This window comes from Trachemys scripta, chromosome 9 (genome assembly GCF_013100865.1).
Source record: "Trachemys scripta elegans isolate TJP31775 chromosome 9, CAS_Tse_1.0, whole genome shotgun sequence".
Classification (NCBI taxonomy): domain Eukaryota; kingdom Metazoa; phylum Chordata; order Testudines; family Emydidae; genus Trachemys; species Trachemys scripta.
Window position 1 is genome coordinate 21,675,815 of NC_048306.1, and position 16,896 is coordinate 21,692,710.

Here is a 16,896-nt window from a genome sequence, read left to right on the forward strand (position 1 = left end):
GGAAATGACCTTGATTATATCTGAAAATACAAGTGTGCCTCCCCTCCCTTTTTAAAAAGAGTTTAACGAATGGGCCGGTTAACGCTTAAGATGCCATCTGATTTCCAGGTAGAAGACACTTGGAAACTGGGAATGTTTGACAACTGAGCTGCAGAGGTTTGAGATGTCAGAAGAAATTAGGACGGTATGACCCTTGGGAGGAATCTGGGTCAGTATTTTTGTGAGTTGAGGTTAGCTGGGCATGAGGTCAAGTCACTTAATACGAATGAGGATAGCAGGAAGACTTGGCAGCCAAGAAGAGACTGCATTCTGGAGCCAAAACCTTAGCTGATGGAGCTATGCCAATTTATACCAGCTGAGAATTTAGCTCTTAGTGGATTTTTACAGACTGCTAAGGGAGGGATGGGGCCACTTAATGGTAGTGGGAGCATTCAGCAATTGGGGTATGGAGGGAAGCAGGGAATACTGGAAACTTCTCAGCGTGTCAAGGGGGTTTTGGAGGCCTCACCATGGTCTGCTAAGGGAATTGAAGCATGCACGTTGGAAGATGCAGCTCCTTAGCCCACTGTTAAGCTACTCATGAAAACAGCAATAATGAATAAATTTGTCCAAAATTATGAGAAAAAAGCAAATTTCATTCTTCATAGCATTTATCGCTTGCTCGTGGGATTCAGAAAGGAGATCCCACCCCACATAGGCTTGCACTATTAGATACATTACAAAAACAAGGGGATATCATTCCTTCTTATGAATCATTAGGTTAAGACCCCTGATAGAGTCAAGTTACCTGACTAGACAGACTAGTGGTCTTATATGGCATAATGAATCCTATGTTCTTATGTCCAGGAAAAACTAATATTCATGACTAATGATTTGGGGAGCCTTAACTTTTGAATGGCCAACTTGAGACACCTTAACAGGATCTAATTTGTAGAAAGGGCTAAGCATCAAGCCTTTGAAAATCAGACCTCTTTAAGGAGCCCCAAGTTGAACAGCCAAAAATTGAGGCTCCCAGAATCACTAGTCCCATCTGAAAACCTTGGCTGGGGATTTTGAAAGCGTCTAGGAACGTATGCCAAAAAGCATTATGTGAACGAGAAGTGAATATGTTACTTGCTACCATACATGGGGATAGAAAAAGATTAAACGGGGGATTTGATAAGTGTCTACCAGTTTTTGAAGGCTGCAAACACTGAAGAGGGAGAGGAATCATTACCGGGGCACTGGCAAACAATCCTGATGGTTAGATACAATAAGGGAGTTTTGAAGTCCCTGTTGTTTAGGGTGATCAGATGTCCTGATTTTATAGGGACAGTCCTGATATTTGGGGCTTTTTCTTATATAGCTGCCAATTACCCCCCACCCCCATCCTGATTTTTCACACTTGCTGTCTGGTCACCCTACTGTCGTTAGAGTCACTTAAAACTGGAATGGACAAATCAGTGTGAAATACAGTGCACTGAGCAATCCTGCATTGGCAATAAGGGATGCACTACATGATCTAATAGGCTTGATTGTTAAGGGAACCTAAATCTGGCAGAAAGGAAGGGGAAGTGGTCAGGGAAACTGGCCAGGATGTTTCAGTGAGATGCCTGAGACACTCAGAGAGAGGGACCAGGCTTCAAACAGCATAGGCTGTTTCTCCCAACTCAGAGACGGGAAATAAGCCAGATCCTCCCAAGTTATGGATGGCAAGGTTAAGTTTAGGTCAGGCAATATGTGTGAAAGTCTTTGTTATTTTAAATCCACCTCTTTATGTGTTGTGTACCTTTGGGGCAAAATAAATCATGCCTTGTTTTGGAGACTCAGTTTCACTGCAAATGTATGCCGTCAGAGGCTTCCAAAGAGAAACCTCTGCAGGATCTGGCCCCCAGTGGATGTGCTAAGTTAGTCATGGTTGGCATGTAGGGGACTGTAAACCCAGGTGCTAGTCTGAGAGTGGTGAACTGCAGAGTTCCACCCCAGGAGAGGTGGGGTCCATGACCTGACACCTGTTGGGGCTGCACTCAAAGTGACCGAGAAGGGACAGTGGTGCAGCGAGCTTGGTAACTGTGACAGGCTCTTTTTAAAAACCAAGCCAAACCAGACTTTTATATCTCCCATTTTAATTATTCTAGGATATACCAGGCTAAATTCTACTCTCAGCTACACCCACTGAAGTTGCACGGGGCTACAGGGCTGTTACTGGAAGAAGAATCTGAATCACTGTCTGTAAAAAATAGCCCACAACTTAGTCTGCTGGGAAGGAGCACAAGCCAATGCTACTCATCCACTTTATGTCTAATGGACTTAAAGAAGGTGGAGAATTGGCTTAATGCTATCTTAAGGCACATGCTCTGATATTATTACATTTCCCCCAATCCAATAAGTAGTGCAAATCCCAGGATGTTGCTGAAATCTGAGGTTGATTCGCTCGCTCAACATCAAACCAATTCTGAAGGAATCTTGGCTGGGCATGTGTGTCTATGCCTGTAAGTGCATATGTGTGTGTGTCTGTGTTAACTGCAAGCTGGTTCCAAATAAGATGATTCATTTAGGACACTGGTTTAAAAAAACAAAACAAAACAAAGCCAAAATGCAAAGGTTTATGCTGTCTCTTAATCATCTGATTAAAGTTTCATCAAGTTTATCTGACAGAGTTTGGAGGCTCCTTCCTTGTGAGTCTCATTTTCCACACTTTCTCTCTCTGGTGTATTGCAGCTAGTGGTCCTTTAAATGTTTCCTCTTAATAAATATGCTGGCTGACTCCAGACAATACTTCGTGGAAATGCTGTATGACAGTTCAGGAAATAAGCTGCTGTTAATATTACTGAAAACTTTCTAGTTCGCCTCCAACACACTTGATTGCACTTTCCATTTCATCTCCTTAACTGCTTCTATCCTTTCCTTAAGCATTCTGTAAGAGGGAAATTATCGTTGTTTCCCACAGAAGAGGTCAACTGATATAGCATAGCAGATGGTAAAAATAAGGCTACAAAAGATATTCAGTGACCTAAAACATGGGCACAGAGTCTTAACACATCAGATCAGCTTGTTTAGGATTACCATACGTCTGGATTTTCCCGGACATGTCCGGCTTTTTGGGCCTCAAATCCCTGTCCGTGAGGAAATCCCAAAAAGCTTGACATGTCCGGGAAAACAGGGAGGGAGGGGCCGGTGGTGCTCGGCCGGGGGCCGGGGCCAGGCCGGGACCCGGCGGTGCGGGGGGCCAGGGGCCGGCAGTGTGGGGGGCCGGGGGCTGGCCCGGGGCCGGCAGTGTGGGACTGGGGGCTGGGGCCGGGGCTAGGGCCGGGGCCGGCGGTGCTCGGCCGGGGGCCGGCGCCCCAGGGCCCGAGCCGAGCTGGGCGGGAGACGCCGGGGCCAGAGCCTCTTGGCCTGGGCTGGCCGGCTGCCCACCGGAGGGAGCCGCTCGGCCGGGGGGGGGCTGGACTGGACTGCGCCTCCTCGCGCCCCCCAGCCCCAGCTTACCTGCTGCCTGCCTGCTTCAGGCTTCCCGCGAATCAAATGTTCGCGGGAAGCAGTGGAGTTGGGGAGGGGCGGGGAAGGGGCGGGGATTGGGGCGGAGTTGGGGCGGGGCCGGGGCCCCATGGAGTGTCCTCTTTTTGGACACTTAAAATATGGTAGCCCTAAGCTTGTTGGGCCATCAAGTCTTGCAGTGATCAGGCAAAGTGTTTAAGCATGTGCTTACTTTGCGCATATAGGTAGCATTGATGTCAACTGGACTATTTATATGCTTACAGTTAAGCACATGCTTAAGTGCTTTGAGTCACAATTCATAGAATCATAGACGATTAGGGTTGGAAGAGACCTCAGGAGATCATCTAGTCCAACCTCGTGCTCAAAGCAGGACCAACACCAACTAAATCATCCCAACCAGGGCTTTGTCAAGCCAGGCCTTAAAAACCTCTAAGGAAGGAGATTCCACCACCTCCCTAGGTAACTCATTCCAGTGCTTCACCACCCTCCTAGTAAAACAGTGTTTCCTAATATCCAACCTAGACCTGCCCACTGCAACTTGAGACCATTGCTCCTTGTTCTGTCATCTGCCACCACTGAGAACAACTGAGCTCCATCCTCTTTGGAACCCCCCTTCAGGTAGTTGAAGGCTGCTATCAAATCCCCCCTCACTCTTCTCTTCTGCAGACTAAACAAGCCTAGTTCCCTCAGGCTCTCCTCGTAAGTCCCGATAATTTTCGTTGCCCTTCGCTGGACTCTCTCCAATTTGTCCACATCCTTTCTGTAGTGGAGGGCCCAAAACTGGACACAACACTCCAGATGTGACCTCACCAGTGCCGAATAGAGGGGAATAATCACTTCCGTTGATCTGCTGGCAATGCTCCTACTAATGCAGCCCAACATGCCGTTAGTCTTCTTGGCAAAAAGGGCACACTACTGACTCATATTCAGCTTCTCATCCACTGTAATCCCCAGGTCCTTTTCTGCAGAACTGCTGCTTAGCCAGTTGGCCCCCAGCCTGTAGTGGTGCATGGGATTCTTCCATCCTAAGTGCAGGACTCTGCACTTGTCCTTGTTGAACCTCATAAGATTTCTTTTGGCCCAATCCTTCAATTTGTCTAGGTCACTCTGGACCCTATCCCTACCCTCCAGCATATCTACCTCTACAATTGATGCATCAGAGGCAACCCAAACTATCCGCAATGCATATGTCTAGCTCTGCAACGTGTACATAGAAAAGGCAGCAGGCCTACCTGATCCCTGGCTGCAGTCATCCTGAAGCATGAGAACTGGTTACCTTTCTCTTAGCAGAGGTAACTACAACTAGTTACTAGCAATACACTGTCTCCAAGTATTTATTAATGCCTTTGGTAAAGCCTTGTTGGGGATACATTTCAAATATGTATGAAATTATTACAAGATAAGTCAACAAAAGCACCCTGAAACTGCAAATAACTTGGAGACCAGTTCTGCTACCCTTCCTCTTGCTGAATAATGCTTGGTAAGTACTCCCACTGAAGCCAGCTGCTCAGTAGGACTACTCACACAAGGGCCAGTCTTTGGGGTATTATGCAAAAGCAATTTGCAAACACCTGGAAGATAAGGTGATAAATATGAGTCAGTATGGATTTGTCAAGAACAAATCATGTCAAACCAACCTAATAGCTTTCTTTGACAGGGTAACAAGCCTTGTGGTGGGTAGGGGGGGAAGTGGTAGATGTGGTATATCTTGACTTTAGTAAGGCTTTTGGTACTGTCTCGTATGACCTTTTCATAAACAAACTAGGGAAATACAACCGCATAACTGGTTTGAAAACCATTCCCAGAGAGTAGTTATCAGTGGTTCACAGTCAAGATGAAAGGGCATATCAAGTGGAGACCCACAGGGATCAGTCCTGGGTCTAGTTCTGTTCAATATCTTCATTAGGGCTAATGGCAGAGAGAGTACACTTATAAAGTTTGCGGACAATACCAAGCTGGGAGGGGTTGCAAGTGCTTTGGAGGATAGGATTAAAATTCAAAATGATCTGGACAAACTGGAGAAAATGGTCTGAAGTAAATAGGATGAAATTCATTAAGGACAAATGCCATGTACTCCACTTAGGAACAATAAATTGCACACATACAAAATGGGAAATGACTGTCTAGGAAGGAGTACTGCAGAAAGAGATCTCAGAGTTATAGTGGATCACAAGCTAATTATGAATCAACAGTATAACAACACTGTTGCAAAAAGATCAAACATCATTTTGGGATGTAAGCAAGATATGAGAAGTAATTCTTCTAGTTTACTCTGAGCAGATAAGGCCTCAACTGGAGTATTGTGTCCAGTTCTGAGAACCACATTTCAGGGAAGATGTGGACAAATTGGAGAAAGTCCAGAGAAGAGCAACAAAAATGATTAAAGGTCTAGAAAACATGACCTAGGATGGAAGATTGAAAAAAATTGGATTTGTTCAGTCTGGAGAAGAGAAGACTGGGGGCACGTGATAACAGTTTTCAAGTACATAAAAGGTTGTTACAAGGAAGAAAAATTGTTCTCTTTAACCTCTGAGGATAAGACAAGAAGCAATGGGCTTAAATTGAAGCAAGGGCAGTTTAGGTTGGACACTAGGAAAAACTTCTTAACTGTCAGAGTGGTTAAGCACTGGAACAAATTGCCTAGGGGAGGTTGTGGAATCTCCATCATTGGAGGTTTTTAAGAAAAGGTTAAACAAACACCTGTCAGGAACGGTTTAGTTATTATATAGTCCTGCCTTGAGTGCAGGGGACTGGACTAGATGACCTCTTGAGGTTCCTTCCAGTTCTACATGTCTATTATTCTATAAGCCAAACCACACTCTATGGGGTAATAAAATCAACTGGATTTGATGGTACTTAGCAAGGGTTTGGCTTTACAAAATTTACTTTATCAGTACTTAATTTAATTAACTTGAGGCTGGGCTATGATCACTGAAGCACAAGACATTACAGGAGAGGCAGAGTTGCTAATTTAATGATGCTATGCAAAGGGTTTTGTTATTATTTCAGAATTAATGTCTTAGGTAAAACAATCGGACATCGTTCCACTTGATGTTTTGAGTCAGAATGAGTTTCCGTCAGACTCAAGGACTTCACATCATAAAAAGAATTCCCAATATTAGAGCATTCGGTCATTCTGGATGAGGGAGGTGCTGACTGATGTTCTAGGAAGAGGGAAGCTAATTAATTTTATAGCCTAAGGAGCCTGGGCTATTAAAATTCCCCTCCCTTTTTGTTTTTTTCCCACAGAGAAAGAAAGAGAGAGAAAATAAGAGAGCAATTGCTGTGTAAAAACTAAATATAGTTAAGTACGCTGAGTTTGTCAGGATGGAAATACAGCAGTTCAATTGGAAATATTCATAGGCACTCTCAGGCACACTTGAGCTGAGTCAGTTTCATTAGCACTAATGAAAACCTGATTTGCCGGGGCTGTCATTTGAGTCACAGATCCTGCGATTTTTCAGCGAGCGTGATTTCACTGAACTGTTTGCAAGCTCTGGAGTCAGTGTGCAAGAGGATAGTGAAGGGGAAAATTTTCAGAATTGTGCCCATACAAGTGGCCAGCTACATGCAAAACTGGTCTATTGAATGTGCAGTTCCTGTGCACTGTTGCAGTGATACGTACATTTGGCACCCAAATGCATTTTTTGCACATTTCCAGTTTTGAAAATCTGGCCATGAGAGTTTTTAGAGAACAACTCAGAGGACAACACTAGCGGCTAGTAGACGGCAGTAGATCAACAACAACAGTGCAGGGACATAGGAGACCAATGGGTTCACATTGGGCCTAACAAAGCACTACTGGACCATCAGGGCAGTATGGAACAACCAGGTGAGGAACAGAGCTAGGAATTCGTTAAAGGTTAAAGACATTGTTTGTTTGAAAAAGCAAGCATAGGGCTGTAAAAGCTATAGAATGGGGAGGGGGCAACTGGTGACTGCAGGTACCCAAGAAGTCCTGAGTTGTTCCCAAAACATTTAACCATTTGGAGACCTGAATGTGCCATGATATTGTGGTAACTAGATGGTATGTTCATGACTTCTCATACTTTTTCTGAAGACTCCATGACTTGAAACATTGTTACTATGACTCCTCTCTCCTCAACATTTATCATTACAAAACCTGCAGCTGCAAGAATTATTAGAACTGATCATTAACTATGGCCAGTGGCTTAATATCTGACATGACTCTTATTGGCTGACTGTACTCTTCCCAGGCAGGAGGACAAGTATGATCTTATAGGACTAGTTGATATATAGTGACTTTACGAGGATGCTATGTTTGCTAGTGCTGATGCAACTGTGCTATCCTTAAAAGGTTATATGGAGCTCACAGAAAGATATATGCAAGTTCTATAAGCCTCCCACTTCAAAAAGAAGTAGAGTGGTGGAACCTCAACACATCCAGGGTTTTAACCATCTCCCTTTCTTTTCCAATGGGAGACTCAGGGAATTAGCAAAGCCTCTATGTATCTTCCCACCTGCTTTAGTTTCAGTCTGGGGTGAGATGTGTCTATATCAGGGGTTGGCAACCTCTGGCACGCGGCTTGCCAGGGTAAGCACCCTGGTGGGCCGGGCCAGTTTGTTTACCTGCCGCCTCTGCAGGTGCAGCCAATCACGGCTCCCACTGGCCACGGTTCGCTGCTCCGGGCCAATGGGGGCATCAGGAAGCCACGGCCAGCACATCCCTTGGCCTGCGCCGCTTTCCGCAGCCCCCATTGGCCTAGAGCAGCGAACCGCAGCAAGTGGGAGCCACGATCGGCTGAACCTGTGGAGGCGGCAGGGAAACAAACTGGCCTGGCCCGCCAGGGTGCTTACCCTGGTGAGCCGTGTGCCAGAGGTTGCCAACCCCTGGTCTATATACTGCCTATGGTTTGAGAAAAATTCCTGCCCACAGGATTGCTTTTGGATACTAGACTGGACAGATGGGATCAAAATCACCTCTGATGTAATTCCACTGGCTTCAACAGAGTTACACCGGAAATGAATTTGGCCCATGGATACATCAACAAATTATATGAAACACACAAATGAGATAAAAAAAAAGAGACAGGTGAAAAATCAAAGGGAATGTGGATTGGAGCTCAGCATAAAGCCCCACTCCACCCTGGCTTCACCTAACGGAACACATGCTGCCAATTACCTTTTTGCTTACTGACTTTCCTTACTGTCAGTGCCGCTTGCCGCTTTTGATTTTCAGAAATTTCAAAGCCTGGAAAAAGGGAACATGGCAAAAAGTTCAGAAAATCGCTTTCCAACCTCTTTTTCTGAATATTTCTTCATGCATCATTTATGAAACTAATAACCCATGGGTGGCAAAGCACTGCCTGGTGGGGCTACCCACAGAGAGAGATATTTTAATAAAAAACAAATTTTCTTTTAAAGTAAAGCCTCACCGTGACATCACTTGGGAGGAGGCTGCCTAAAAAGCAACCTTATAAACATTATTATTTTTAGCATTTTTTATACTGTACCATAAATGAACACAGTCCTTAACGAATGAGCAAGAGACAATAAGCCAGATGCCAATCTTGGTTACAACAACCTTTTGTGGTAGTACAGAAAGGAGGGAAAGGCTGGAAGATCAGTGAGTCTGTCTGCCTTTCTCCCTGCAGTGGTGGTGCTTAGCTTAGGGCAGAAATTACTGCAGCTGTGAGGCTCTGTTGCCTCTCAGTGGTTGGGGACTGTACATTTCTCTCTCCTGCAACATCTTGTGAAGTTTCCTTATGCTGAAGCTTGAAGCCAAGGGCAGCATTTGCTCCTAAATGAGCAAATCTTCACAGCAACTCTGAGTTAAGCCAGGGAGGTTATAATGAAGTTAAACTATAATTCTAAAGCACAGTAATTTGGCCTTCTCCTCCCAGGGGGCAAAACCCAACAGCCACCATCCCATTGATTTTCGATCCCTTACCTATCTTTTCATCTTCTTGAACCATCTTTCTTTCTTCTCTGAAAGCTCTGAGCCATCGCAGTTTCTCCTCCAGCTTCTTGGCAAAGAATAAGTGAATTTCCTCGGTCTCCTTGTTATGAAGTTTGAAGGCATTCTTCATGCTGACGTTGAAGTCATCATCTCTCCCATCTTCTATATCCACCACTTCATATTTATCCATGTCAATGCGACCTTTGTAATACAGGATATCTCTTCGTATCAGGTCCTACATGAAAAAGAAGAGATGCATTTTATTCTAGGTGGACTGACACCTATACCAGGTCTTAACTAGGCTTGGCAGAATTCAATTTTTATTTTTCATAACTTTGAGGGATTATATTGATGTTTATGTTTACACATTTGTAAAGACTTTTATCAGTTTAAATTGTTGAGGTTACTGGAAATTATGGGTATGTCCGACAATGTGCGGAGGCAGACAATAATTATGTAATGACGTTAGATGCTGAGATTCAAAAAATTGAAGCTTTATAAGCATTAAAACACCAATTGCCAACATCACATGTAAAAATATATATAAAGTAACTATCCTTAAATCAAACTCTAATAAGTTCTCAAGCAGCATTTTTCTTACTTTGCCTATCTGTAAAATTTGATGATCACTGATGGAAATATTTTTTCATTGATTTGTGTGTGTATGGTGGAATTGACTTTTACTGACTAATAAAAATCTAATCTTTCCAAGACTAATCTTAACCATTTGAAACATTGTAGTTTTCTTTCAGCACAGAAATGAAAGGGTTAATTTGCAAAATATGATCTAATTCTTAGAACTTCATTTGCTGTAAATACCGTATATACTTGTTCATAAGCCGAATTTTTTTAGTAAAAAAGGGAAGCACCAGAGAAGGGGGTCGGCTTATGAACGGGTATAGAGAGGGAGAGGTGGGACACAGCCCCTCCCCCAACAGAGGGAGCAAGGAGAGGCAGCACAGCCAGCGGAGCCAGAAGGGAAGAGGAGGGACCAGAGTCTCTTCGATTCTGGCCATGCTGCTCTCCCCCCAGCCTCCAAAGCAGCTGCAGCTCCGGGGCTGGCAGGCTGCAGCCGTGCTGCTCGGCCCCATCCGCAGAGCAGGCTGTGGCCACGCCGCCCGGCCCACCGGAGCCTGCTGAGGGCATGCCGCCCGGCCCAGCCCGCTGGAACATGCTGCGGCCACGCCACCCGGTCTGGCCCGCCGGAGCAGGCTGCGGCTGCACTGCCCAGCCTGCTGGAGCAGCTCCAGCCAGGCCAGAGACATCCTCCCCTGGCCCTCCCCAGATAAGGTGGGAAGGGAAGGGAAGGGATGGGATGGGGAGAGTGGGGGGGTCCCGGGCTAGGGGTGGGTCATATGGGGGGTGGTCACAGGGGTTACTCCCGACTCCCAGCTTCTCCCCCCCCAAAAATTTCCCCACCAGTTGCTGTCCTGGCCCGTCAGGGTAAGCAGCTGGCGCGCCAGGACACTGTTTACTTAGGTTTACCTCGGTGCCTGTGGACGCTCAAGGTAAACAAACCATTTGGGGGGGAGGGATAGCTCAGGGGTTTGAGCATTGGCTTCCTAAACCCAGGGTTGTGAGTTCAATCCTTAAGGGGGCCACTTAGGGATCTGGGGCAAAAATCAGTACTTGGTCCTCCTAATGAAGGCAGGGGGCTGGACTCAATGATCTTTCAAGCTCCCTTCCAGTTCTAGGAGATAGGATATCTCCATTTATTATTATATCTCAGCCCACCAGTGGCTTATCCTGATGGCCCAGGAGCCAAAGTTTGCTGACCCCTGAATTATAGGGTCAGCTTATGAACGGGTTATAAAAATTTTCCATTTTTACTTATCCATCTTGGAAGGGTCAGCTTATAAACAAACAGGCTTATGATCAAGTATATACGATACTTTAATTTTTGGCTAAATTAATAGGGTAGATAAAGGCTAGATACGATAAAAATGTACACTTGATATAACCCTCATGCTTTGGGGCATAAAATAGCCACTATTAACTGCTTGTGATCAGGAAGAAACTTCCCCCAGCAAGTAGTTTATTCCATGACTGACGATTACATGGATTTTACACCTTCTTCTGAAGCATCTGGTACTTGGCACTGTTGTGCAGATGACAGGAAACTTGACAAGAGGGACCACTAATTTGATCTAGTACCTATGCTCCTAAAGTGGTTCACAGAAATGTACAAACTGGAGATAGAAAAGGGTAGACCAGGGGTCAGCAACGTTTGGCACACGGCTCACCAGGGTAAGCACCCTGGCGAGCCAGGCCAGTTTATTTACCTGCTGACGCGACAGGTTCGGCCGATCGCAGCCCCCACTGGCCGCGGTTCGCCGTCCCGGGCCAATGGGAGAGGCGGGAAGCTGCAGCCAGCACATTCCTCGCCTGTGCCGCTTCCCGCAGCCCCCATTGGCCCAGGACGGCGAACTACGGCCAGTGGGGGCCGTGATCGGCCGAACCTGCCACGTCCGCAGGTAAATAAATTGGCCCGGCCCGCCAGGGTAAGCACCCTGGCGAGCCACATGCCAAACGTTGCCGACCCCTGGGGTAGACCTTATAGGTCATTTTGCACATTAGCTCCTAGTAGACTTGTGCTTTGTCCAAGCTAGTTCTACATATCACAAGAGAGGGGGGTTTCCCACCACTTTTTCCACTCTTACAGACTTCATTGCTGGGAACATTCAGCCTGTAATTACCCTTAGCTCAGTTCCATCCCATTATGCTTGGGATACTTCAACATTGTTCTCCCTCCATGATATTTATACCTTTCAGTATTATGTATGATCACCCCTTGGCTTTCCTCGCTCCCTTTGTTTTAATGGCCCTTTCTCCCACCTTTACCATTTTGGGGAGGAAGAAGAAAAATCATTATTTGTTATTACTGTTTAATGGCTCAGCTAAAAATGCACACGATTCATTGAGCCGCTTGACACGTCTAGCACACCCAGGGCCCCATTGCTGCTGTTTTTGCCACCGTGCTCTGCATCAGCTATCCTGATTCCTTGGACTGAAGCATAAACTGTGTTCACTGCAGATGCCTGAAAAAGCCACAGGAAGGTGTCACTAAATAAGTACACTGAGAGATGCTATGTCAGTTTATCAGACATAGGTGTGAAAATGCAGGTTTGAAGAGTTGTAAGCGAAAAACATCACTCAGACATTTTTCTCTCCCTCCTTCCCCCCAAAAAGAGGATATAAAATAAATACTGAGAAGCCTGATTCTCCTTTTGCTTAAACCAGTTTTACAACAGTAACATTTGTATTATCTGCAGTGGAGCTTTTCCTGATTCACTCTGATGTACTGAGCAGAGAATCAGGCCTGCTGTATAAACTATTTATATGACCACAGCATAAAAAAGCCAGGTCATCAGAAAATAGGAGATTAATTAAATAGGAACCTGATTCTATATGGAGAACCAGTTATAAGGCTTTAATATTTAAATAGCCAATTTGAACAAGACAAAATTAAGGCTAGGTTCTTCCGCAGGGCTCATAAACCAATACTCGGTTGTACAAAGTTCATTTATCTTGATCATTTAAACAGCAAGCCATTTTCCTTCCTATTTTATTTTTCAACTATTTTGAAAATGCAATAAAGATAAATAACATATCAGAGGAATAATCTAACAGCACCAATAAAATCAACACACAACATTTATGTAATTGAACAAGATTAAATGGTGAATGTCCTTAGGATATGTCTTATAAAAATTCCTGAAATAAAGAAAACAAATGAACTTGGCATAAGATCTCACAAGAGCTGTTTTATGAATCTGCTTAATGGTATTAATGATGGTGAGAGAGGATAATGTCTAGAAGCTTTTAGTCTTAATATTTCCCCTAAAACTCCCAATGAAACAATCCATTAAACAATATGCTTTGCAAGTATCTTATTCTAGCAAAGTAGGGAAAGAAAAGACAGGAAATTTCAGACTGAATACATAATGGAAAACTTTCTAACAATAGGATGTATTAAATTGTGATATAATTTCCCAATAGAATAGGTAGAAACAACCCTGTCATTTAAGAAAATTACCCTGGTCAAAACACTTAGGGCAGGTCTATGCTTAAAATGCTGAAGCGGCGCAGCTGTGCTGCTGTAGCGCTTCAGTGAAGATGCTACCTATGCTGACAGGAGGGCTTCTCTCATTGGCATAGGTACACCACCTTCCTGAGACGCAGTAGCTACATCGATGGGAGAATTCTCCCATTGACTTAACACTGTCTATACCAGGAGTTAGGTTGGTTTAACTGTGTTGCCCAGGTTGCCCTCCCAACTCACGGGGTCCTAGAGCCTGGGCTCCAGTGCAAGCCCCAACATCTACACTACAATTAAACTGCCCTGCGAGCCCCAGTCCTGCAAGCCTGAGCCCCGTAAGGCCAAATTAGCTGGCATGGGCCAGCCCCCGGTTTTTAATTGCAGTGTGGACATATCCATAGTTTCACAGGTGCCCCTGAGAGAACAATATGAAAATGACAGGGTTGCTTTCTGTCACCAAGTGAAGAATATGAAAGCAACAGAATTGCACATGTGCCACTGGGGGCAACATGCAGCCCAGAAAATATTTATTGCTGGTGAAGATGCACTAACAAGAAAGAACCCAGCTTGACCATCAGATCCCAGACTGAATTTGCATAGTGGACAGTTAGAAGAAACACCTTTTTTTCTGTTCTTGTACTTTAAACAATTTGATGTGGAAATCACTGTAAAACAATAAACATGAAGCCCCTGTCACTTTCACAAAGCTGACTTTAGATAAAAGAACTGCATATTAAGAAAACATTTTTTTAAGGAAGCTAGTTCACCTTTTCTTTTTCCACCAGGCTCCCTAGAGTCTTTAGCCTTAAGCTTAACAGGAATTTTCAGCCACCTGAGGGATGCTAAGCAATCCCAAGAATATAAAAGAAACATATTGAAATTGACAAAAGACTAAATAATTCAAAGTGATACATAATGGCTACAGAGTTCAAACATAGTACATCTTAGAACCCATGCCAACTGCTCCATGCATTCAACAAATTCCCTTTTTGCTACTATGGGAAACAGGAAGAAGGAACATTCTCCACTTTGTAGCTGTATATTCTAATCCAACTAGCATGCCTGAACAGCGAGTTGTTTTCAGGGGTTCTTGAATGTTCACAGTGATAAGAGCAAGAGGAGGGCTGTACCAATCCACAGAAAACAAAAAGTGTCTAGGGCTGGAATAGTCTTGCCAGTACCATTGATTTCCCAGAAAGTTCAGTCTCAGCAGGCAGTCATGGCAACTGGTACAAGATTCTATTTTCTAACTGGTTAGCCATCTTTGCCATCATACTCCCAGCCCCAAGTCCATATAACTCAATAGAGGGATATTATTTATTCTTCAACTGAATTTTAAATCACCTGCCCAGGACTCTATGAGCTTTCACATACAATAAAAACATACAAACTATCTATAACAGAACCTGCCCATACTCCCATGAAGTCAATCACAGCTCTCAAAATATAACGGGCCCCTATAATCAATTCACCATAAATAACAACCTCCGCATCAGCAAAATCTAACTACAGTATCCATATCTAGTTACACACACACACACACACATATATATTTGGTATGTGAATATATATATATATATGCCCGGAATGAAAGATCTGAAACCTAATGTATGTCTATAGAGTGTATATTTGATTCCAAAGGTTCCCAGCTCCTTTAATGGACTGTGTGCAGGAATTACTTCTCTCATTACTGCAATGCAGCCATCTCTGAAGTGCCCAGGAGACCTTTCTATTATTTGGATTATAATAGAGTCAAGAGGCCCCAACCAAACTTGAGATCCCAATCATGCTACATGCCGTACATACTCAGTAAGGCAAAATCCCCATTCTGAGGAGCTTCTAATGTAAACAGACAAGAGACACAAAGTCTGAGAGAAAGGGAGTATTAATACTTCCATTTTACAGATACTAAATTGAGGCAGGGAGAAATTATGTGACTTGCTCAAATTCAGACCGGGAGTCCCTGGCAGTGCTGGAACTGAATCAAGATCTTCCTGAGTCCCTATCCAGTGTCTACCCACAAGACCCTCCTTTCTAGCTACTAGCTCACAATCTAAATCAGATAACCACACAGAAGACAAAAGAAAACAGGTGTTTGGATGATGAGGAAAAGGGACAGCCTGAAAAGGGGGGTATAAAGGAGGCATATGAAGGAGGAGAGGAAGGGTGTTTATTAGATAAGAACAGGTAGGACTGTTGCAGTTCTAAGGGGAAGCAAACTAGAATGGCAGAAGGAGGCACCTTTCAAATTAGATCCTAAATATTTAATCCTCCAGCCCTCTAGAGGGCATAGGTGTGTGCTCATGCATCTGCTGTTCAGTTGATAGATGTGTACCTGTCTTATCCTGCAGAAGGCTATGAGCTCAGGTGGAAAGAGCATTATGTGTTTCATGCACATAAAGGGCCAGGTTCCCAATTGAAATCTCAGTACAAATGGCCCAGCAGGACACTCCATGGAACAAGAGAACTTGCGAGCATATGGCTGCTGTGTCAGCTGCCACCCCACCAATATAAGAGTCATGCTGAGTGTTGGAGAGGGCTTGTCAGGATTGTGGGAGGCGGCGGTATGGTAGAGCTCTGCTTCATCTATCCTCCACTGTCATAAGTCAGAGCAACCTCTCAGCTGCTCTTACTCTCTTTGCAATGGGGACCAGTGCAGACTGAACCTGAGAATCAGGGAACCATCCCAACGCACAGATGGAAAGGGTCATTTTCTCATGAATTAATGTGAGTCAATATATCTCTCCTATAAGCCCACTATATAAAAGATACTACTTGCATAATATACATTAGATATATTTTGTTGCACCTGTAGGATATTGGTCTTTCCGCTGAGGATACTTCTTTTGGTTCCCAAACTCTCGTGTGTTCTAATATGTAAAAGGTTAATAGGAGAGAAAGCATTGTGCAGTGCTTAAAGCACAAGGATCGGAGTCAGGACGCTACAGTTCTAATCCTGATCTGACAATAACTTGCTGTATGACGTTGAATGAATCACAACGCCTCTGTGCCTCAGTTTCCCCATCTTTAAAAGGGGGATATTTGCCTATCACACAGGGATGTTGTGAGTTGCAACTAATTAATCTGTAAAAGGCACTTTGAAATTTTTAGAACTGAAAAATATAATAACAATATTTCAGCATATGATCTTAATGGTTTTAGAACGTGAAGATCAAATGGTCACACAGAGAAGGTTTCCTAGGCTGCAAAAGCAAAGCAGTGATGGTAGATGTGATGCTACCACAGCCTACATTGACCTAGTTTCCCAAATTCTTCCAAATGTTCTTCTGATGGCATGTAGCAGGGCGATGGCACAAATGGGATGGGGAAGGACATGCTACCCAGGGCCGGCTCTGGCTTTTTGGCCGCCCCAAGCAAAAAAAAAACGGGGCGGCCAGAACAGCAAAGCAAAAAAAAAAGAAAAAAAACCTGCGGCGCGGGTGCAGGGGGGCCGGCTTGG

At 44.4% G+C, this 16,896-nt stretch overlaps 1 protein-coding gene across 7 annotated transcripts in view; it reads right to left on the bottom strand.

The window, feature by feature from the left end:
* Positions 1 to 16,896, bottom strand: part of ARHGEF9 (Cdc42 guanine nucleotide exchange factor 9) — a 270,682-nt gene that overhangs the window by 8,854 nt on the left and 244,932 nt on the right. For all 7 annotated transcript variants that reach the window (XM_034781031.1, XM_034781030.1, XM_034781037.1 and 4 more), the window contains 2 exons: positions 9,389 to 9,632; positions 8,621 to 8,689 (listed from right to left, as the gene is read on the bottom strand). In XM_034781031.1, the coding sequence (XP_034636922.1) occupies positions 8,621 to 8,689; positions 9,389 to 9,632 (313 nt within the window). The remainder of the gene's footprint in view (positions 1 to 8,620; positions 8,690 to 9,388; positions 9,633 to 16,896) is intronic.